This window comes from Fringilla coelebs, assembly GCF_963513975.1.
Source record: "Fringilla coelebs genome assembly, chromosome: 8".
NCBI classification, from domain to species: domain Eukaryota; kingdom Metazoa; phylum Chordata; class Aves; order Passeriformes; family Fringillidae; genus Fringilla; species Fringilla coelebs.
The window spans coordinates 18,649,656-18,673,258 of record NC_140066.1 but is presented as its reverse complement, the minus strand read 5'-3'; the positions used below and the strand labels follow the sequence as shown (position 1 = coordinate 18,673,258).

The window sequence follows — 23,603 nt, the reverse complement described above, 5'->3', positions numbered from 1 at the left end:
ATTAAAATAAGAGGCACCCTGCCCATTCCTACCCCAGGAGAGAGATCCTCAAAACTAGGATCTTAACAGAAGGAGACCTGATAAAATGATCACAGGAGCATCAGGGAGCAGCACCCTGTTGAGCCTTGGGGTCCCTGAGGGGATTTAGGGTAAAAGGCACAACTGTTAGGTCTTCTATCTGGAACAGCCACAGAAAGGACAGTGATGTCTGTCCTGCATCATGTGGTCAAACAGACCAGGTAGAATGTCAGGGGCAAAGAGCTAGAAGTGATCCTTTATCAAAATCTGATTTTTAGAATCAAATAGATAAAATTAGGAAACTGACTAACAGATAAAGAGTTGTCTTCCTTGCCTTGGGGTAAAAATAGGCAGTGCTGAGAGCTGGTGTGAGCAAGTACAGTAATTAAATATATGACCTTGTGCTTGTGGTCTGAAGCAAGTTGGCTGAAGTACCTGATAGCAGTTTGTATCATTGTTATTAGTGTCAAAAGGACTTTTATAGCCTATGCCAAATGCTGTCATATTGGTTTGTAATCATTGTTGGCCATTTTGACAGCTGGAGAACAGGAGGGCAGGAATGCAGATAGAGGCAACTGGAACTTGTAAATCTAATTTTCTGATGTTTGCAGCAGTGAAGGTGGGAAATATCACACCAGAATGCTGAACAGTCTGGGTTGTAGGGATACAATACAGCAGAGATGTGTTTGTTTCTTTATGGGATTATTTCTATTTTGCTAAAACTTTCTTCCAAATTTTCCATACTGAGGACTGATATTTTCACATTTAATTCCACTCTTTTACCTCAGGTACAGTAAAACCTTTCAAGTCTGCAGTGAAACACTAGTGTTAACTGATGCATTTAGTTACCCATATGTAATCTATTTCTGATGAAGACTGAAGTGTCAACCCTAGCCATGGTTCCTAAAGGCCAGACCATGGATGGAGGAAGCTTTTCCTTTTGGTAGCCTTAGGATAAAAAGAGGAATCCAATCTCCAGTCATATCAATCTGACGGTTTTTGACCAGCCTCTTGCAGATTGAATGTGAAGGAGGCAGGAAGCCTGATTTGCAGCTGATAGAAAAATACTGTCTTGGTCCTATTCTGTCCCACAAGCAGGGAGGTTGGCAGTTCAGTTTCCAACTTTGTCTTAATTTCATGCATTTCACTCTTCTCGTTTTAGAGACTCCCTCCATTTCCTTTCTTCTCCTGTTTCCTTTTCTGTGGGTGGCAGTCAGCTGGCCTGCTCAGCTCTCCTCCCCAGCTGGTCCTTCTGTCTTTTCTGTACAGTAAGTATCTTCACTATAATCCAAAAGCCTCTGTGTGATCCCTGTGCTTATTTCTGTTCAGCTGCATGAAGTCTGCTATTTTCTTTTCAAAGTCCAGCTTCACTATGGAGCTTTGTATCATTAAAATCATTAAAAGAAGACTCTTTAGCTTCTTGCTGCCAGCAGCTCCTGAGCTACTGCTGGCAAATGTCTCAGCAATTTATATGTGCAGTTAGCACGGGAAAAGCAACGCCTGGAAACAAAGGCTGCAAAACAAGGAGGTAATGTGTGTTTGGAGTAATAGTAGCAGTGGTACTGCATTGCTACTGGGCTTGGATTTGTTTTTAAGGAGTGCACAATATTTCTTAAAGTTATGCTTGATTTTTACTCCCCCGTTTCTCAGCAAACTGGGTTTACTGAGAATTCATTTCCCTTCAAGTATCTGCTTTCCAGATGCATTAGTTGTACATGGGGCCAGGGGAGGGACAGAGAGGGGGGCTTAGTCCTGAACTGCAGCTGGGTACTGTGTCCTCTAACAGGACTGTTTGAGCAGGGAGTCTGGCACATTTTGGAGCAATGCAGCTGCTCCCTGGCCAAATGAAGGTGAGCCCAACAGCCTGTCCTAACACAGGTGGGTTTGTTGCATCGTTAGCCAAAAACCAAGAGCAGTGTAGGGATGGCAGTGCTGTGACTCAGATATGGCACACTGCATTACCTGTTTAAAAGCATGGACTGGGAGCTGTGCTTGTGTTAGTCCCATACTGAATGTGTCAGCCCTGGCAGCTCTAGGAATTGGCCCAAGAGAGAACTTGGTACCACCTAAGTTGGTCATTCAGGATCTCACCCAGACTTTGCAAAACTCTTACCAGCTGGTGCTTTCCACCCTCAGCCTTTTCATTGTCTGAGGGGAAAACAAATGCACTTAGAACAGTGGAGGGAATTCCTGTTGTAAGAAGGGGCTAAGCATCAGTTTGTGGTGTCATGGAAATTCAGCAAGTTTCAGTATTATAAGGTGAATCTCATGTACTTTATCACATAGAGATCACTTTTGGAATTTGGTTTCTTATCCTTCCACCTATCCTTTGAAAATCTCCTACAGCTTCCTCTCTAGCCAACTCCTCTTTCCTCAGCCTGATTGGCAGACCTTTCTTCAAGTTCTTTTCACATCTTCCTAGCCCCCAGCTTTCCTCCAGTTTCCTGCTAAGTTTTTCCTGTTCCCTGATATCTCTGTTGCTGGTGAATTGAACCTCTTCTCAAATTTTGGAAGTCTACCATTGAAGAGGTTTCTTTTCCCAGTGTGTACTAAAAAAAAAAATTTAAAATGGCTGAAACATCAGAGTTCAAGTTAATATCATTCCAGAATTCAATACAGTCCAAGGATAGGTCATGTCAGCATACCACTGCCCATGTGAAACAAATGTTTACTCCCCAAAAGCCACGTGCTCTGTGTGTTCTGCAGGAAGCAAGCAGCATATGAAAACCTGATTCCTGTATCCTGTAGTCATCACAGCAATAGAGAATTATTATCTCTTCTGAATGCACTAACATTAAATGCTCCGAGTAAAAAGGATCCTTCAAGATTTACACAGAAAAATCAGAGCTGTGATTCTCTGATTCTCAGTTGCTCTGAAAAGCTAACTTCAAGTGTTAACACTTGATTTTTCTTTTGTTTGGTTCGTTTTTTGTTTCCAGTAATTTTAAAGAAAATTTGACTTTGATTTTGAAGGTATAGAGCCTTAGCTCTGCATCCCCAGAGCAGATTCTTATACCCACTGATCTCTGCAGAGAGATCAGTGGGTATAAGAATCAGAAATGCACAAAATAATGATTACAGTTTCTCATTTTAAAATAGTCAAAGCAGCCCTAAGAAGCCCCAAGAGCAAACAGCATTACTGACTGGTTTGCATGATCACCTAGGCTAAGGTTCTGTGAGAGGTTTGAGTCAAGAGGCAGCACGGGCAGGCGTGGGAGCTGATGCACTGAGCAAGTTGTGCTCTGTTCTATGATACTGACATGTGAACAGGTGCCCATAAGGTCTGAGCTCTAATATTCCCATTCTCTGAATATCAGCATTTGCATATTCTGATTCTCTAGAATGAAAGGTTACTCTGCACACCTGAGGGTCTGTGGTCTTGTAGTTTGCAATGCCGTTCTGAGTAGTTAGGGACTTGTCCAGAATGGGTTATATACAAGTTGAACTTTCTTGAATCTAGTGGGCTATAAACTGCAAAGAGGAGATGCTGCCCTGCTTTTGTGGCCACAGACCTAATGTGATCCTAATGATAATAGTGATTGCACAATCTACCTGAGACCTCGTAGAGAGGGAAAGCTGACTCTAAATTTGTAACTTCAGAACTCCTGCCTTCTTTGAGACATAGAAAGGTGACTCAGAAATAATCATCTTGTTTGCAGCTGACTGGGACCATCCTGTTCATTGCTCTTCTGATTCTCTTTCTGCTGCTGGCTCTGGCTCTTCTGTGGTGGTTTTGGCCCCTTTGCTGCACAGTGGTAAGTACAGTCTTTTTATTCTATTGACTTGGTTTCATCTATTCTCTGCCAAAGCGCAGTTAAAGTGTTGGGCTTGGTGGCTAACCTTGCTTTAAAAAACTGCCAGATTTGTAAAGCCCTGATTCAACAATTTGCTTAAAGTGCATGTTGAAGTTACTCTCGTCTGGGTTTTTGATTGTGTCAAGGCCTGTGTGACTTTTACATTGAATGAGAATTTGAAATAAGCTCATGGATGTGACTTAAGTTTCTCTAGGGATCAAGACCTCCTTTAGACCAGCTTTGAAACCTGCTGCATAAAAGTGTGATGGAATTGATTTACTAATGTGTGCACAAGCTGTTAGGGTCCTCTTTAAAGACAAGAGTTAGGTTTTTTTTGTATTTTCTTTGTTGGGGTTTCTTTAATTTATTCAGAGGAGCTGTGGATTCTGAGATAACATCTTTGCACTAACTTGGTGATTATATGGTATTTTTCATCTCATCTGGGTTCATTTTCAATGGGGCTAATGGGAGGATTGAATGAGGGGGAATGAAGCAGAGTGACTCATTTGTGACACAGGCAAGAAAGCAGGGAGGACATGGTATTGAGAAGGATGAACCCTACCATTGTCTCAGATTTCTCCATTATTTGTTTATTGCAGGTGATCAAGGAGCCACCTCCACCACCACCTCCAGAGCCTGTAAGTGTGCTGTTTTTGAGCTGTGGCACTGCCTGCAGCCACTGTAGTGTGCCATGCTGCCCAGGAATGTCAGCCCTGTAGGTGTCTTAATGACACCTTAAAGGCTGAGAGAGGAAGTGCTCTGGGTCAGGACAGTTATTTCTGCCTTCTGGCCTCTTTATATACATACAGCAAAACTGCCTCCATCTGGGGTGAAAACAGTTGCATAGCTCAAAAATCCACAGGCCAGCAGTTCCTATGGTATTTTGTTCCTTCTGCTGTGCATCAAGCAGGTGTGTAAGCAAATCTCTGCTTCTCAAGCTGTGCTGACAGCTGTCCCTCCTCTAGTAAAGCTGCCATTGTTCTCAGCAGGAGTTTAGACCAGATTGGTAGTAAGGAACAGTCTGGCAGCTGGAAAAAAAGACAGCAAAGGCCACATTCTTGTGGCTTTGCTACAGGAGGGGAGACAAAGCCTGCCCTGGCTGTGGCTCTTCTGCAGAGTGACCTTTGGAAGGACATTTAGCCTTTCTCCATTTAGGTTTTGAGCTGTTTGAGGCAGGATTGTATTTAGCTCTTTTGGGGACAGTAACTCACTGACCCTGACCTCAGTTAAGTTTCACCATACTAGTTTCATGAAAATAATAGTAGCAAATAAAAGCACCTCCAGAGAAAACCTATGCCTGCCTTTATTTCTTTCCTATGCCTAGACAATGAAATAATGGAAAAATACTTGCCTAACCCACCAGAGAAGCTTATAGTTTACTGTTAGCTTGCTGTAACTTGGCATGAATGTAGGCAGGCAACCACAGCTGCTGTTTTGAGGTTGCTGGAGGCCACCACTAGCGTGTATGTGATCCTGCTACTTGTCCTGAGCAGCAGCACTGTGACAACTTAACTTCAGAATGCACCCCAGAATTCATGCTGGGGTTAGTGTGATTGGTGCTATCACAAAGCCTGCAGCCTTGCTGCATTTGAAGGAGGTTTCAGAGAGCATCACAGCCCTGCAGAAGCCCTGCCAGATGCTTGGCAATTTTAAATGCAATCCAATAGAATGAACTGATGTAAGCCTCCAGGAATAACACAGAATACAGATGTTATCCATCCTTTTCTTGGCCTTGCCTTTATCCAGCATGAGTTGTAATAATTGTAACTGTGTGATGAATTTCATTGCATTTAGTATTTATTAGGCTCTCTAGGTATGATGACCTGCCCTGCAGCTGACACAGCGTGGTATTGCTACCACAATAGCAAATGTTAAACTGAATATAGGTGTGTAAAACTTGTTCTAAAGCACAAGCATTAGATTTCCATGTGGTAGCTTTTAATGTTGCTTTGCTGTGTGTTCAGTGTAGGGGATATTTGGTATAAATCCTTTATCAACTGGACAAGTATCAGCTGTTACTGTTGGCTCTGTCCTGCTAGGGTCAGGCTTGCCAGCAGTAAGAGCTGTTAGACATGAACATTTGAAATCTGTGTTATGTTGCATGGAAGAGGCAGAGTATCTTAAATAGTACTCATGTTCACAGTGAAATCAAATATAAATGAATTTAAAGCACTGATGCTGTTCACTGAGTACTGGTTTAGATTGGCATGAAATGGGATAAAATTTGTGTATTTGTTGCACTCTCAAAAAAAAGCTTACTGAAGCACCAAACCACAATACCTTCATTGTATATTTATTTCCCCAATTTAGGATAAAACAAAATAACAGGAACAAAAAAAAAAAAAAGGTAAAGCAAACACCAGAAAGCCAAACCACAACAATAAAAACCCCAAACTCAAACTCCCCTTACTAGTTAATGCAAATGTTAGCTCTAGTCTTGCCTGGCCACACTAAAGTATTTGTTGGAAGATCTAACCTATTCAACTGTAGCTCAGTAACCACATGTCACTGAATAACCTTTCTCCAAGGCATAATCTAAGAGGTAAATACAAACAAAAATTAAAGCATGGTTTCAAAAAGCTATTATTGTATTTTTGGGCTCTTAATTCCTTTTCCATTCCAATAGAAACATGTAGTCAATTTTGTGAAAATGCAATCTAGTGATGTAACAGTAATTTACATCTCTAGATAGTACTTGGCTTTTTAGTTAATTTTTGGTTTTTTAATTAAAGGGTAAGTTCAGGTAGTGTTTCTAGAAGCATACTTGTACTGAGGAATAGTAGCAGAGAGCACTGTGCATGGCCAGTCCAAGAATAGCATGCATGTATGCATACAAGCATGAGGTACAGTTATTTGAGGAATGAAGGAAATATTGTGGGAGGTTTGTTGTGCCCTCTCCTCAGCTATGTGTGTACTTGGAGAGTGTCAGGCTGGGACCTTCAGGTATCCTGGTGTAATGATATGGAGGCTGAGAAATCCCAGTCACATCTCTTGGCTCAGGATGGTAGAGGTGGAGATGTGTTCCCAGGCTTGTTGAACCAGAACCATTTGCCAGCTTTTAGTTAAGAAAGAACAGAAAAATGAACCTGAAGTTAATTCTGATTCAGACTCTCTCATGTTCCAGAAAAATAATCTTCAGTCTTTGTGAGTGCTCTGGTTCTGATCTCCGTAACAATTGTGAGATGCTCATGTCTGAATCCTTTTTCAAGCTGTACAACTTGGAGCCAGGCTCCACAAAGCATCAGAGTGTAGAATAACTGGTTACAGCTGCCATGAGAAAAGGGCCTGATGCACATGTTAGAAAACTCAAGAGTGGTCACTTTTTTTTTCCTCTGTTAGGTGACATTAATTCTAAAAGTGCAATTAAATTATTTCTCTGGGCTAACTCATCACTGCATTTTCTGCATAGCACAGTGGCAAGCTAATATATGTACAATTCATCTATACTTTGCTTTTCCTTACAAATCAGTTCAGATTTTGGAGCTCATTGCATATTTGATTAAATAAAAGCAGCCTGGACAGAGGAATAGGCAATCCTCTCTGGATTCCCTAGTTAAAATTGCAGCTGCAGAGACAAGAGACTTTCTTGGTTTTTGTCGGCAAATAAGCATAATACAGACAGCCAGATATCCTGGGACTGGACCACAGGATGTTCAGCTGTTTTCACAGTTTATGCTTTTTATGTGAGAGCAGCATTAATATCTCCCTGTCTTTCCCACAGGACTCGGATGATGAAGATGGATTGCCAAAGAAGAAGTGGCCAACTGTGGATGCATCTTATTATGGAGGCCGAGGTGTTGGTGGGATTAAGAGGATGGAGGTATTTGGCTTATTCTTTAGTGTTATAAACTCCAGCACATTTAATTGAAAATTGTTTACTATGTTTTCATGTGGTTCTCGAAGAGGACCAGAGACCGGGATTTAATCAGGGCTTGTGTACCTAATTCACACCTGCTGTCCAAGTGACAGGCACCAAGCTGCTATCATTTGCATGAATAATTAAATGAATCTAGCATTAAGAGCCAGAGAAAATTTGCAGATTAAGAAATGAGATAGGCACCAAAAGAAGTTTTTAATCTGGTGAGTCAAACCCTTTAGTGCGGTTGCAACCAGTTCTCTTGTCAGGAAATTCAGGCAAAGGTACACTGGTTTTATATCTGAGGGTGCTGTCTGTGCAGTGCCTGGTTTCTGTGAAAAGAGAGGCTTCTCAGCAACTTCCTGCAAGACTGCAGATGAAGTATTGCATCTTAATATCCTTAATCATTTTCCTTGGAAGAATTTTATCCTTGATGCTGAGAATGTGTGCTGACTGGATCATATATTGTTCTTGAATGCAGAGTCACTTTTCTGCTAAGTCAGACAGCAAAATCAGATATTAAGATATTGGGTACTGGGAAAAATTTCTTCACTGAAAGGGTGATTAGGAGTTGGAGCAGGCTGTCTGGGGAAGTGATGGAATCACCATCCCTGGAAGTGTTGGAAAGGTGGATATGGCACTTGAGATGCAGTTTAGTGGTGTTGGGTTAACTCAGTCACCTTGGAACTCTTACCAGTCTTAATGATTCTCATCTGCCCCAGATACTGTGAATTCCCACCACACCTTAGATTACTGGAATGTGCAAAGGCTACTGTTCCAGCAGTTTTTGAATGAGACTGTTTTGTTCTTGAATGTGTATTTCTGATTATGGTAGGAGTTTGATGCTTTCATAAATTTGACCTAATTCTGGTAGCACTTGGTCATCTGATGGGAGCTAGATTAATACCTGTGGGAACCATGTGCTGGTGGGACTGCTGAAGTGTCTCCTTACAGTGTGCTCTCCTGACATCAGGTGCGATGGGGAGACAAGGGGTCAACAGAGGAAGGAGCAAAATTGGAGAAACCCAAAAATGCTATTATTAAGTTGCCAGAACAGGAGTATGAGCCATGGGAACCCAAGCCAAAGAAGCCCAGTGTGAGAAAACCACCTTCCCAGCGAAAATGGTACACTCCAATCAAGGTAATGTGTCTGACCCTCCATTTTAGCAACTCTCATGTGTGACATAAGATACTGTGTCCCACTTTCTTCGCACAGCCTTTCTTTCAGCAGAGCTGAGAGAGCCTATTTAGAAAAGTGGCCATTAATTCTCACCTTTGCCTGGTTTTGGAATGTGTATTTCACTTGGCACTGTGTTGCCATAATTTTTTGAGAAGAGTAGAGGGTGTGAGCAGAGATCTTCCTTGCCTCAGCTCACACTGTCTTTTCAGGTTCTCTTGCCTGGGGTGCAATAGCAGATCCCTTGAGCCTTAGGGAGGGCAGAGGCTGTTTTCTGCCATCTCAAGGCAGCATAGAAAAGGATCAGATAAAGGGCACTGTCCTTGCTTTGACTGCATTGTGGCTAAGGGCTTGGGTTGGGATCCAGATCTGTTTCCCCTTAGTTCAACCACAAGACAGTAATGTTTGGTTTTTGGGCAAGTCACTCAGTCTCCCCATATTTTCACCCTCAATTCTCCCATGTCATTATAATATTTGGTGTTTCAATGTCTTTTAATGTATGTATCCTCACACAACCCTAAAGGCAGGGAAGAGCTGTTACCTCTGCTTGCAGAGAAGGAAGCTGGAGGGCTAGCACAGTCAGGGCTGCAGCATACCCTGCTCCTCCCAGGAATCTATGGCCATGTCCCAAAACAGTACTTTGTGGGATGAGTTCCCCCTTTCCCTGTTTACTTGCAGACCAGTTAAACAGTGCTTGAATGTTTCTGGAAAGCATCTGTGAATTTTAAAGCCTGCCTAGGCAGGTATTCTTCTGGCTGTTTATCCATGCTTCAGTTCTCTTCCCATCTGTGCTTTTCTTCTGCCTTTTGTAACACTTACTTTAAAGTGCTAATCTTACTTTAACACCTGCCTAATTGTGCCTCTGAAGGGAGTTGTTCACATTAATCTGCTCTCATCCTCACTGCATATTTGGTATTGCCCCACTGGGCTTCTTCTGGTTGTCCAGATAAAGTGTACAGAGGCCAGGGTACAGGACCAGTGTGTGTGCACACAGCTTAATGCAGAAAAGCTGTACCAACCCACCTGCTGTTTAATCTCATGCTGGTTTTAACACATTTCTTGTCTCTTTTTTTTAATTGCAGGGTAAGCTTGATGCACTTTGGGCTTTGGTTCGACGAGGCTATGACCAAGTCTCTCTTATGAGACCACAGCCAGGGGATAAGGTAAGGCCTCTCAAATGCACTGGCATCACTCCTCTGGTAGTAGCAGCAATGCTCTTCCCTCACAATCAGCCCATCTTTTTTATTTTCATAAGCTTGTCTCTTTTCACAATGCCCTAAAGCTAAAAACTAAAAATTTTTAATGTTTCTTGGATTTAATAATGGAGTTCAGTGATTATTGAGAAATCATGAACTGTACAGATGATGAAAAAACAATTCATAGCAAGGTTAATGGAGAACAAGTTGGGGTTGGATTGTGTGCAGACACATTTCTCAGTCATCTCCTACACGTAGGCAAGGACAATGTCCTGCCTTGGTGAAGTCTTTTGGCCAGAAGTAGGTCAGGAGTGGGCTCCTCCTGGGAGGCAGCAGGGAGTTTGTGCTTTTCAGAGCCACAAAGATGTCTGTGTACTGTCCCTGGCAGTAGCTTAGTTCAGAGCTCTCACAGTTTCCCCATGTGAGCCTGGCACTGTTAGGGTTGTCTCTATGTTGTTATTCTGAGGGGACAACTCCCTAAGAATTGAGTGCTGCTGCTTTGAGCTGTTTCACCATCAAGGTTTTGCTTTCTGCAATGGTTCTTTGTAACATGAGAATGAAGCAGACACAACAGCATCTCTCTTTCCCCTGTGGGCAGAGTCCATACATTTCATCACCTTGGCTCTCAGGTGAGGGGATTATAGAGTTACAGCAACAGGGTCCATAAAGTGCTTTTTTGGGGATAGGACTGCTGCAGATGCCCAGGCTTGTTTGCCTAGTTTTCACACCTAATGACAGACTTTAAAAGTAGCTCTAATTTGCATCAGCTGGGGCAGTAAGTTGCACGTCTCATGCTTTTGGCAAAATGTTATGCCATTTGTCTAGTCATTAATCAAATATGCTGCATCAGTATTTAAAGTTTAATCTCTTCCATTTTTCTTTTGGCACATGAGGAAACCAAGAGAATAAACCAGCTTCTTATACTACTTTGTAAAATGGTCTTAAATGTTTCACTAAGCTGCATTTTCAAGGCAGCTGTGCTTGAGACACCTTATTTACTTTTTAAGCACGATCTAGAGCTCCTGAATAGGCTCTTTAGGTCCAGCTGTATTTTGATAGCACTAACATTGTATAATATGAATCTGTCCTCTGCCTTTCACTCCCTTGGCTGGGACATTTCTATCAGTGCAGAGCACAACAGAGCCTCTGTTAGCCAGCATGGTCAAGAAACATGCAGGGGGCTGGCTCAGAACAGGGATCCTCAGTTCCTTGCCTTCCAGCTCTGCTCTGGGGAGAAAGAACAAGGGGCTGAAAAGAGGCAATGTAAAACATCAAGCTGAAGGATTATTGTATCAGGGTTAACATAAGAAAAATCAAATGTACATCTGGGAAATAGGGTGGAAAGAATCCTATTGAGCCAGATCCAGTGGAATCATAGAATCATCTCTGTTCTCTGGCCTGTGAAATTAACTAAGGCTGAAGAATATTGAAAGTGAAACAAGAATATAACTGGACAGCCTTCTGCTGTTTAAAAAAAAAAAAGATCACAGGCCTGTATTTCATGGAGAGAACTAGCACAGAAAGGAACAAGTTTATTATTTATTCTTTGAGAAACATCTCTAGTAGCAGTCTCTCAGTGGATAATTGACTCCTTGTAAGTTAGGTTTTTGCTGGGGGATGTGTATAAATCCACCTGTACTGCAGGTCAGTAAATGTGAGCCCACACACAGGTGCACACCCATCACTGTGGCTGAAGAACTGGGAGATCAGGTCAGTGCTGGGAGGGGGCAGCAGCACGGGCAGCACAGAGCTCTGGCAGCCCCAGGAGCGAGGGCACAGCTCTGCCCCAGCCCAGGCAGGTCGAGGGCACTCCTTGGCCAGCTGTGCTGGCAGCAGGCAGAGCATTTATTGTGGGCTGGGGAGATGGTGTTCTTCCAGACTCTGCCATCCACAGGCCAGCGAGTGTAGGGTGATCTTGGAGTGAGAGGTTGCTTTGGTTTGTGTGGTTTTGAGAGACTGGGCTGGGGAAACAGGGGAAAGATTTTGGTGGGGTCTAAGTGCACCTTTTTTTTTAATTTTAAGGTCATTTCATAGCTGTCCATCCATGTAGTTTTCTTCCTTCATCATGGTCCTGTTGCCATTCCCCATCCTGCTCTTTTCCTTACCTGTGCCCTGCTTGGTCTCCTGCCCTAGACATTGCCTTCCATTTCCTTCTGTGGTTTCTTCCTCCTTTTCTCTCTCAGTTCATGTTTGCATGCCCTTCCCCTTGATGACACAGACTGCTTCCCTGCACTCCTGTCTTTGGGAGCAGTAGGTTGGTCCCCAGCCTCCTTAGTCTGTTCCTCTCGTGCTGCAGGACCTGAGCTGCTGGTAGCATCATGCTCTGGGCTATGGCCTTGCTGCAGAGCTGGCTGAAACTCTGAGAGTTCCCCTGTCCTGGCTCGTGTCTTCCATGAACTTACCAAGAAATGGATCTCAGGATGGATGATTTGTCACTATCAGGCAGGATTGTATTAATAGGACTGTCTTAATCCCTGTGAAAATCACAGGAGCTTTTTGGAACTGGCTATTTAAAGAAAACCATGCAGTCACAAGCTCTGGTGCTCCTTCTCCTGTGTGCCCACAGTGTTTTGCTTGGCTCTTAGAGACAGCTCCTCCTGTTGGTCTCCATTCAAGATCATATCCTAGCACCAGGACTGAAATGTTTTAGTTTGGCAAGTACCTCAATAAAGGGTCACAGGATCCTGCTCGCTTGACTTCCTCAGGTCACCTCTAGCAGGAATTTCTGTTGCACCAGGATGGGACAACAGGGGATAAACACACTTAGCTCTACCCCATCATTAGCAGCTAGGCTGTTATTTGTGGCATGGAGTTTTGCTGAGCTCTCAGACAGCATCAGCAGAGGACTGAAGTGATACAAAAGGACCTTGTGGCTCTGTGGTGGGTTTCTGGGCCTTCTGCCTTGCTGGAATGTACAAAGGTGAAGCCTTTATAGGCATTTGTGCTACTGCTGCAGTGGTGGATCCCTTAGAGCTAGGCTTTCTTCCCACCCTTGCTCAGAAATCTGTGTTTTACAGAACACAGACTCCCCAAGAAGGGGACTGACAGCTCTGAGGTGGGGACACTGCTCCTCCAGCCACAGGAGTATGTCGGTGTGCACATGGCCTGACTGGGCTCTGTTTTGCTCAAGCTGTTCAGATTTCCTTGAAGACTTTTCCATCACACTCTTGGTGTCCTCCCGAGCTTGGTTCTGAGCTTGCAGCAGCTGCTGTGAAAGTTGGATTTTGGGAAATATTAGTGTCTGGCTATCTGGAAATATTTCATGCAAACAAACCGCAGTAGCTGGCGGGGCAGGTTGTCAGTGGCCTCTGTGAAAGGCAAGTTTCAAGCTCTGCCTTTGGTCTCAGGGTTCAGAAGTGGGCTGTTACCAGTGGCAGCAGGCAAACACTGAAAGCCCCGGTGTATGCAGAGGGGAAGGGGAGGTGCTTCCCAATGGTCTGTGAGTTGCTGCTTTCAGCAATTCCATTCCATTTTGCCTCTCAGCACGTACTGATTGATGCAGGAAATTCTTAGAGGCTCGGTTTACCAAAGTCCTTGACTAAAAACGCAACATTTTTCCCCTCAGGCAGAACTGATCATTTACTTTAAAGACTTAAAATGTGATCTCATTATTTTCACAGAAAATTCTGTAGCTGCAACAGGGAGTGTAGACTGGATTTTGCTGTCACCATCCCCTTGTATACCCCTGGGGCTTTACTCAGAAAAAAGCAATGCCTTAGTAGTACTACCCTGTGGTTTGTATGTGTAAAGCCCTTTCCTGGGGAATGGGACTAGAAGCAGGCTGCTGTGCAGCCAAAAATGTCACAAACTATGAGCTGCTGGTCATTTTAGAAGCCAGAACTTCTAGATCCTTTCAAGTTCTCACCCTTGAGTTACGGTGAGACTTGGAACAAGGCAGAAAAGCTGGAATTTTAAACAGCAGCCTTTGAGATGAGGAGTGTGTGGGTTCCTTATTCTGTGCATCCCTTTCAGAGTGATCACTCTTAGTCTGATAGGTTTGTTAAAGCTCAGAAGGTCTGATTACCTCAAATTTGGTGATTACTTGTAATGCTGACCACGGCATCTACGTGCCTTAGTTTTCCTAACAACAAAAATAATAATGAGAAGACAGTATTTACCTTCCTTACAGCTGTGGGGTTTAGTGTTCTGCCAGGCATTTGGGACTCCTTAGATGAATCATGGCACACCAAGCTTATGGATTATTAATGACTAATAATTACTCTCTAGCTGCCACTTACAGGTGGTCAGCAGCTTGAATGCAGCCCACGGAGATGGCAGCACCCACCTGTCACGCCACGCTGCCTGCCCACGTACTGCTCCTGTTTGCAGCTTATTCTAATTGCTTCTCTTCCAGACCCAGTAATGCTTTTAATAGGCTTCCCTGCCTCTTGCTTGGAGATGTGTCGTAATCACCCGTGCAGCAACTGGCAGAGCTGCAGGGGGGGCTGGAAAAGCAGCGCTGAGCTCCTGCAGACTGTAGTCATCAGGAAAGAAAGCCTGGTCCTGGGGCTTTTCTCCCTTTGCTTTTCACCTGCATAAGCTGCTGAAAAATTAAAGAGATGAGGATATTGCCTGCCTAGGGGATCTCACTTTGTCACTGTCAATGAAAATGTGACACATTTAGCTCCCATTTTGCTACTTTTTCTTCTTTTTTAAAGGACATAGGCATCTCTAAGATTTATTCCTTAGCAGACAGGCGTGGGGGGGAAAAGCTCCCTTTCTGTGGTGTGGGACCAATGTCCTAATGCACAGTTCCCAGGACATGTTGAGAGCTGCAGCTGGAAACATGTAATCAGTGACTAATGGATTTCCTGTCCTGCAAGAAGCCCATATACTGCATCACCCCTCACTGGTGCCAGGATTGTGTTATTTCTGTTGGGGAAGAGGAATTCACAGACTTTGGGGATGGATGCTGCCTGTCTGCACCCAGGTCAGACCAGCAGTGTGTCCATGTCTTTGGCAGCCAGAGGCATGCCCAGCAGCAAGAGGCTCTTGTGAAGGATGAGTGCAAGTCCCAGGGCTGGTGTTACTTGGCACACAGCAGGGTGAGGAAGGACTGGCCTCATGGTTAAAGCACTGGCTGTAGCTTACATAAGTTACTTCACTTCTGCTGTACTGCAGTTGTACAGTGAATGAGTGAGGTGAAGAGTAAATTCTAGAAGCTGAGACCATCTTCCTACTAGTACTTTGAGCACTTAATAGACTCTGTTAGGTAGAGAGGGGACTCTTCTGCTAGTCTTAGAACATATGTGCCACTTTGCTGTTTCACTGATATTTATGGTAAGGGAACAGCTTCATCAGGCCTGGTTCTCAGTGGTTTTTTAAAGGGAACATATCTTTGGGATAAGGCCTGGTTACTTACTCCCTCATTAAGTGCAACTCTGACATGTCTGCATGGGGGGAACAGGCTCTGGTGCTATCACAGCTTTCCAGGCATCACTTCACTGATGCTCCACAGTCCTACAGCGTGTCCAAGGGCCTGGCTTGAAGCCTGGAGGCTGTCTTGGGCACTAGCAGTACTGCCACAGGGCAGCACTGATGGCACACCTCTTTTGAGAGGAAAAGAGCCCAAATGCACACGTGGTTCCTTGCTAGGACAGCGTGTACAGATCCACAGTTTGCAGCTGGCCAGGGATGTTGCAGCCAATATGTTTATTTCTTTCTCAGCAGCACTCTTGGGTAAATGCTGGGCATCATCTGACTGTTTCAGTTGATTTGCTGGGAGCTGTGCATCCCTCATTGTCTTTGAGTTGGGTAACACTGCAGAAGGTAACCTCCCCAGCCTTCCTTAGCTCTCTGCTTACATTGCATACTTCTAGTAATCATGCAGTAATGCCGTGACCTTCTGATGGTGTTTGAACTGTAGAAATAAAAAATACTGTGTGAGAGGTTGTATTCACACTACAGTTATTGTACAGAATGATAACTAAAATTCAAAATGTATTGCCTTATTACTTTCCTCAGAGGAGCTGTGTTCCAGATGTGTCTGTTCTTGTAGAAACTATTGTGATTCATGTTGTGGTACCAGAAAAAAACCCAAATCACAGTCTCCCACTATACAAGTAACAAATAGTCACTAGAAGCAAAAAGAGCTTAGCTCTGTGTATGTTAGCTCTCGAGATGAACCTGATCTTGCTTTGAACATGCCAGTTTTAGTCTCAGATAGGAACAACAGGACTGCAAATGCCTTGTGCTTTCTGTAGCAACACTGGGGTTTCTACAGCGTTTAAAAATCATTCAGATGGGGGTTTTGGGGGTTTTCTTTTGGTGTGTGAATAAATCCCTACTTTCCCCCTCCTTTACAGGTTTCTTCTAGGGAATTTATTTGTCCAAGCAGACAGCTCAGTCTTCATTGCTTTATTAAGGAGTGGGATATGCAGAAATTTTGAAGTGAAGCCTAACAAGAGCAATGTCCCTTCTTGCAGTGCTGGTGGCCAGGCACTCTGAGTTGAGCTTTGAGAGGAGGTGTATTGGGGGTTTTTTCTACTGCTGAAGGACAGGGCACTGACTCTGCTGAGGTGAGAGCAGGGTGTATAATGGAGCTCCTAGGAGAGAGCTGGCAATGGGGTGCTCATGGAAAAGTGTAACTGCAAGGTGTGCAGGGAAAACATGGCAGGGATCTGTTTGCATAGAGTTGTTAGGTCTCTAGCATACCTGAAATGGGACAGAGAGTTCCATGTCAGGACTTTGGTACTTGACTTGCTTTTCTAGTGCGTTCATTCTTAGAGTGAGGTAGTTGTGTGCCAAGACAATCAGTTTAACACAGGAGAAGAGGCTTTCTGTGCTTTGTCAATGTGCCAGCACTCATAATGAACTGTAGGAGTCCCATCCCAGAAGAAGAAAATCCATGTGAGATAAGCACAGGAAAAGCTGAGAACTGTGGATTTACCATCTGCTTGCTCTAGGTAGCAGTAGAGCCATTTAAGGGCCGGTTACCCAGGGAAGCATTGGTGATAGTTGTCTCTGTTTCCAGACTCAACACAAGAGGCAGCCTGAGTGGTGGGCCATTATCTTACTTTTTTTGGCTGAAGCAAGGAAAAATAATAACCATTTCCACCAGGAATCTCTGAGTTTCCATCATTATTCTGTACCCCAGTCAGGTGAATAACACTGTGTACACAATAATCCCAGCTTGCTCTTGAGAGACAGTCAAATAATTCACTCAGGAAAGCATGATGACACTTAATTGCAGTTTGAGCAAGATCAGTTATGGCCCTTTGTGGCCTAATTTGCTGCTCCCAACAAGCCACCAATACCTCAAGGCTGAGGCTGTTGCACCCAGCAAATGTTTGTTGCCTTTGTTGCTGTGCTCCAAAGCCCTCCCCATTCTAGGGGATGGACAAAGGCAAAGTCCTCTTCCCTGAAAACACCGAAGGAAAGAGGAAAATCTTTTGCAAAGCAACCACTGTTGTGTTTTTTTCTTGAACCACATTTTAGTCTGGTCAGCATTCAAGTGTGGAAATGTGTGGTGCTGTGGTTAAAACAAGGGATGTGAGTCACAAGTCCTCAACTTGTAAATACCATTTTTTTCCCCCTGCATAACCTTGAGTAGATGACATGACCTGACAGTGGCTCTCCTCGCTTCCTCTGCTCTGGGACCCTCATCCATAAAAGCTGTCAGAGAGAGGAAGGCAGTAAATCACATCTGAGTGCAGGTTTAGGTTAAGATATTTTTCTGAGGTTTGGGTGGGATTTGGTCTGGTCATACTTTGAGATTCATGCTGAATGTAAGGTGTACCTGACAGACCTTTGTTATGTCCAGTGTTACTCTTCTGTTCCCTTTGTCACTTCTGCTTTTTTAGGGCTTAGAATCAACAGGCTTTGTTATGGATCTGCAGTGTGCATTAGCTCAGCCACAGCCTCAGCAAGGTCCAAGACATGTGATGTTTTGTGCATTCCTGCAAGATATCTTGTGACTCTGGCCCTTCTTTCAGGAGATGTCTGTAGCCCATTGCTGCATTTCCTTGCAGAGGCAGGGCTGGAAGCAGCATGCAATTTCCTGCTGAATGGAGTGTGATGCATATTGTTTGAATAGCCCTGTCTTCAATGCTGGGGTGGGCTCTTTGTGTCTCTTTTCCTCGTGTGCCTAAGCTGAAAAAGTGCTATCAGGCATGAGAGAGCTGGATGGTAGGTTTGTGTTCAGCAAAGTTTATTTTGCTGAAGGGTACTGGTCCTAGCTCAAAAGTCTGATTTCCCTGGCTGAGCTATTCCTCCCTCAGATTCCTCATTCTTGTCTGCTTTGTGCAGTGGTAAATTGGAAGTAGTCCCCTTGTCTTCAGTGTATTCCTGCTCTGGTTTCCAACCTAACTGAACAGACTGCTCCCAGCAGCCCCATCCCTTGTTTCACAGCTGGGACTGTGAACTGGGGAACAGGCTCTGCAGATGTGTGTCTGGGAGAACTGTCAGTACTTGATTGTATTCCACTCTCAGTATCCTGATTTTAAAAATTGCAGTAGCCTGGGATAGTGCAGCTATTAGTCTTACTGCAAAACAGCTCCTGTTGTAATTGCCTGGTAGAATTGGACCCATTTTTCCCTATTACTGTCTTTATTTTGACTTCAAACTGTTCCTTTAGATGGTCTGTAAATGTTTTTTCATGTTGGTGGAATTAGCTGATGTTGAAAATATACCCTTGAAAAAGTTCCAGTATTTTCAGTTTTTGTTTTGAAACACCATTTCTGTGTGAAACTCAAAGATGATTTGAAATGAACAACACATGTTTCAAGCCTAAATTAAACTTATTTTGACATACTTGTTTTACCTGAAAAATTAAGACTTTTGGTTGCTGTTGACTTTTCCTTGGGCCAGCAAGTGAACTGAAAGATGACTTTAATTGCTGCTATGTGCAATGCATGCCATGGGTCTGTCTGTGAGTTTGTCCTGGCAACCTTGGTCCCTGGGGGATCCCTGGATGGGATTATCACACATGTAGTGTCGAAGGAAGAGCTCCTGTGCTCTCTCATCCCTTCCCCACCCCATAAATTCAATTTTCTCAGCTATTTGGTCCCCACAGCCAGGGTGCCTGAGAGCACACTGGACTTTGAAGGATTTGTTTTCTCCCAGCTTATTTACAAACAAGGCTGGTCCCACTTTGCCTCTATGAGAGGGGCTCAGGGATCTTGCCTGAGCTTTTTGGGCAGCAATGTCAGCCATGCCTCAGCCAAGACCATCGGTTTTGTCCTGAACGTGTCAGCAGCCCGAGGAATTGCTTGGCGTAGTGTGTCCCTGTCCCCATGTGTCCAGCTCCTGGCTCCTGCAGGATCTCATTGTGTGGGACTCAGAGTTTGGGAGGCAGGGATTAGCTTCCTGTGCTGTGTCTCTGTGGTGCTGCTCCTGCGAGCCAGGGTTTGTGGGTGGTTTATTTGGTTGCTAAAAGGAGAAAAAGCAGCTATTTACTTATAGGAGGGTTTTTGTGGACTTTGTGAGGGATTCACATGTGCCTCAGCTGCTTTTAAATATCACTGCCCTTTCCTGGGTCAGGATATGTATCCTGTTTGAAGCTGGGTTACCTCCCACATCTTAAAGCTCAGGCTAATTCCTTTTGCAATGAGCAGCCTGTGGGTGAGCCCAGCAGGTTACACCTCTGGGTAGCATCACCTTGCTCATGCTGTGCTGTAAACAGAGCTTGCTGCTGCTGCTAGGATCCTCCTTGTGCATTTGCATTTTCATTGTGTCATTTTCTATTTGAGTTTATCTGATGTGCCTAGGGGCATTACAGGGTCCTCACTGTTGCAGTGAGTGATTCACAGCCCACAGTGCAGTGATTTCCCTCCCCTGCAATAACTCCTCATAGAAGGGAGGGAGCAAAAGTGATAGGAGCTTCCTTAGGAAGAGGCCAGGTAATACACTGGGAAAAGAATGGGCTGAACTTATTTTCCTTTTTAAAAGCAACACAAAAGGAAATAATTACATTTGCATCGCTGGACACTGCCACTTTACTGGACCTTACTTTCAAAACCCTCTTCTCTTCTCTTCTCTTCTCTTCTCTTCTCTTCTCTTCTCTTCTCTTCTCTTCTCTTCTCTTCTCTTCTCTTCTCTTCTCTTCTCTTCTCTTCTCTTCTCTTCTCTTCTCTTCTCTTCTCTTCTCTTCTCTTCATCCCATTTTCTCTTACCTCTTCATAGTTTTGGATTACCATCATTACAGGTGTCACTCTTGAACTGCCAAATAGCTTCCCAGAAATTTGTTTTGTACAAGAGAGGACTTATTAAACTGGAATATATGTGTGAGAGTCAGGTTATCATGCAAACAAATATTTTAACTTGATGATATTTAATGTTTTGATTTGAGCCCTGATAACCTAAAGTGGCTTCATATAAAATTTAAAGACAATTTCATAAAATAATTGTTAATGATTAATGAAATAACCACCATATAATTAATTTTGATGATTATAATTTAACCATTTAATAATATAATTAGAAAATAATGATAAATTGCATATTTATTAACCTGGAAGCGTGGTCAGTCACCTAACTGGTGATGTGGGAATATCTGGCACTTCCAATACTTTATTTTTCAGCACAAAAACGATATCTGAGTCCCAAATGGAAGAGCAGGAGTTAGTAAAAGTAACTTGTATGTGCCTGAAAACCAGGCAGCCCTGGGTTTTACGTGACAAACTGTTTCAGCAGCTCACTAATTTCTAGCCTGTCTGCTGCAGGGCAATCAGTGCAATTCCCAGGAAACCCATGAAGGTTTTAATGAGCCATGACATGTTGAGTGCACAGTCAGCGTGAAGCAGTGCAGTGTGAGGAAGCTTTTGGCAAAGGCTGATGCTCATAGATCCTGGCTCCTGAGGAGCCAGCTGCTAATCCTGACACTTGCCCAGGGAACTCAAATATTGGGAGCTCTGTACCACCTTGCTTCATCTCTTTCACTGTACAGGTGCTGTATCCATAACCTACCTCTGATAAATAGCTTTGCTGGATGAGTTTCCCATTCTGGCTGGTTTAGGATATTCTGTTTAGGTGTTTCTGCTAGAACACTCTGGTTCTTTATTAGAAGACAGGGTAGTCCCTAATTTTGCCAAAAGTCAATTTTTACGAAAGTCACTGATCTTTAAGGGTGTTTATCTCATTGTTTTTTGGGTCTGTGGATCAAAGCCTTCACTTAGCTAAAGTGATCATGACTTTTTGTATATGCTCCCTCTTGTGGTTTTGTAAGTAGCATAAAATCTGAATCTATTCTTTTGACATTTAGAGCTACATTTTTATACTGAACTATTGAGAGATATTTAGGAAGTGAAGCTACAGGCTAATGAACCAGGTCCATAGCAAGCTGGCAGATTCATCCCACAGATAAACATAGATGACAAAACTGGAGAGAGAGCCCGAGGAAATTATGTTTGTTTTGGATTTCAGCATCCTAAATAATACTCATAATAAATAATAGTTTAGTAATTAATAGTTTTAATAAAATTATAAAATAATAATTAATAATTTAATATTTCCTTATTGGGAGCAACTTCATTTTTAATTTGGTAGTCTAGTGTTTTGAACGGCCATGTTGAAACTTTAAAGAACTTATTTTATTCTATTCTAAAATGCAAGTATCATATTCTTAAAAGATCAAAGACAAAAAAATTTAGTAAACTAAGTGAAGCTAACTCTTTCAGTCAGATACACACCATCCAAATTGCAGCACTAGGACTCCGTAAGCCAAACCAAGAGGGAATGGAAAATCAAGCAAAATTTATAACAGGAAGGATGTATTTTATTAGGTCAACTAATGTAGCTAAAAATAAGAAACAGGCATACTTTTGTATACATGAATACTGACACAGAGATGAAACTGGGTTTGATTTTTGTTAAACACCAATGCATGTATTAAAATGAAGAGAGAAAAGGGACAGCTACTGGCAGATGGCCTGGATTTTTAAAATTCTTATTGCTGAAGTGCTGCTAGTATCATGGGTGAACAGACCTTCCCCATGGCACTCTTTGAATTGCCTGGATTCTTTTTGCATTCGATTCTGTCAGTTGAAAACTTGCTGAGTAGTAGCTAAAGATTTTGGGGAGATGAGTGCTGGGGAATGATGTAGTGAGCACTGTGATGAAGATAGCCCAGCAGCATGAGGCAGCAGCTTTCAGGAGGCTCCTCCCTTCCTCCCCCCCTTAACCCACACACAATAACACATCCTAGGTGGTCGAGGAGACTTTGCCTGGAAGTACAAAGTGCCTGAATTGCGATTGTTACACTGGGATAAAAGCTGGAGTCGGGATGAGGGCAGATCCCACTGCTTCAGTATTTGTACTTTTTGAAAAGCCAATTTGGCAAGCAGCATAACAAGAGCCTAACAAGTGGATGGACATATGGGGAGGCAAAATAATGGTGCCTTAGGAAGAGGGTGCAGCTGTGAGCTGCAGCCAGGGCGTAGCTCCATATGGCGCGCTGTGACCTTCGGTTGGTGCCTGAATGGGCGAACGCGGGGCTGGCCTCGCACTCATCATCTGCCCCTGGAGCACAACAAGGCAGCTACACAGCTGGGGTGCCCGACATCGTCCTGGTACTGCTGCACCTTGCACCTCCGACACCTTCCTGAAACGCTTCCTGTGTTCCACGCTTCTGGAAAAATATACACCATTGCCACTACTAAAGGGGTGGTTTCTTAATCCCTGTTAATGCTCTGTGCAGGAAGAGCAGAGATAAGTGTGCAGGATACTTAATTTCTGTCTGTGTTCACAGGGTTTAAAAGCCTTCATATGCCTTTGGAAAGGAAATTACTTAATTCTTTCAAGCAGAGAATATTAAAAATCCTGTGGTTAGCATGTTTATTTGAGAAACATAGTGGATTTTTTAAAAATAAACTAACCCCAGAGGGATGTGCATGTTAGGTAGGAATAACAGAGGCACTCTGTTATAAGGAGACACTGATGTGTGGAGGGCTCAGTTCTTCAACCTAGAAATCCTTTGACAAAATACACTTGATAAGTCCATATCACTCATGACTTATTATCATTTGCTCTTCCCTTTCCCTTTTTAGCTGTTAATCCTGCTTAGAGTTTGGCCCCATTTTATCAATGGCTGCTTGAAGTGCTCAGGAGGATTTGCTCCAGTATTCACCAGAAGTCTTTGATATATGAGATTGTAGGCTAGCGCTGATAATCTTTTGTGAGGAAGTGTCACAATACATACATCGATCACCCAAGCCTCTGTCTGTCAGACTCTCCCAACCCAACCGTATTTTTCATGACACAATGCAGCACATGGCCTTTAAATTACCCATCTGTCTGACAAATCAGTGAGTGTGGCAGAAACTGGCAGCACTTTGACGGCGCCTATCACTTTAACTGAAGTGAAAGTAATGCAAACAGATTTATGGGATCCCCTTTGATTATAGACTATGAATATATTTGGAAGTGATGTTTGTGAGAGAGACACAACAGAGGGGCAGGAAAGGCTTGTAGGCAAAAGCACTGGTGTTGGGTTTGCAGCTTTGCATTTACTATGAGGGAGATGGTTCTGTCCTAAATTTTTCCCTGCCCATATGGTGCATCTCATCTGAGCACCTCTAACCTTTTTTCTTTTTTTTTTTTTTTCTCTTTCACCCTGAGTCATTATT

General features: G+C 43.4%; 1 protein-coding gene across 2 annotated transcripts in view; it reads left to right on the top strand.

Moving 5' to 3' along the window:
• Positions 1–23,603, top strand: part of ANTXRL (ANTXR like) — a 57,107-nt gene that overhangs the window by 26,525 nt on the left and 6,979 nt on the right. For both annotated transcript variants that reach the window (XR_014616357.1, XM_084210534.1), the window contains exons 13-17: positions 3,678–3,773; positions 4,412–4,450; positions 7,534–7,632; positions 8,642–8,809; positions 9,928–10,008. Coding sequence is in view for 1 of the 2 variants with exons in the window: in XM_084210534.1 (XP_084066660.1) it covers positions 3,678–3,773; positions 4,412–4,450; positions 7,534–7,632; positions 8,642–8,809; positions 9,928–10,008 (483 nt within the window). In the remaining variant the exon portion in view is untranslated. The remainder of the gene's footprint in view (positions 1–3,677; positions 3,774–4,411; positions 4,451–7,533; positions 7,633–8,641; positions 8,810–9,927; positions 10,009–23,603) is intronic.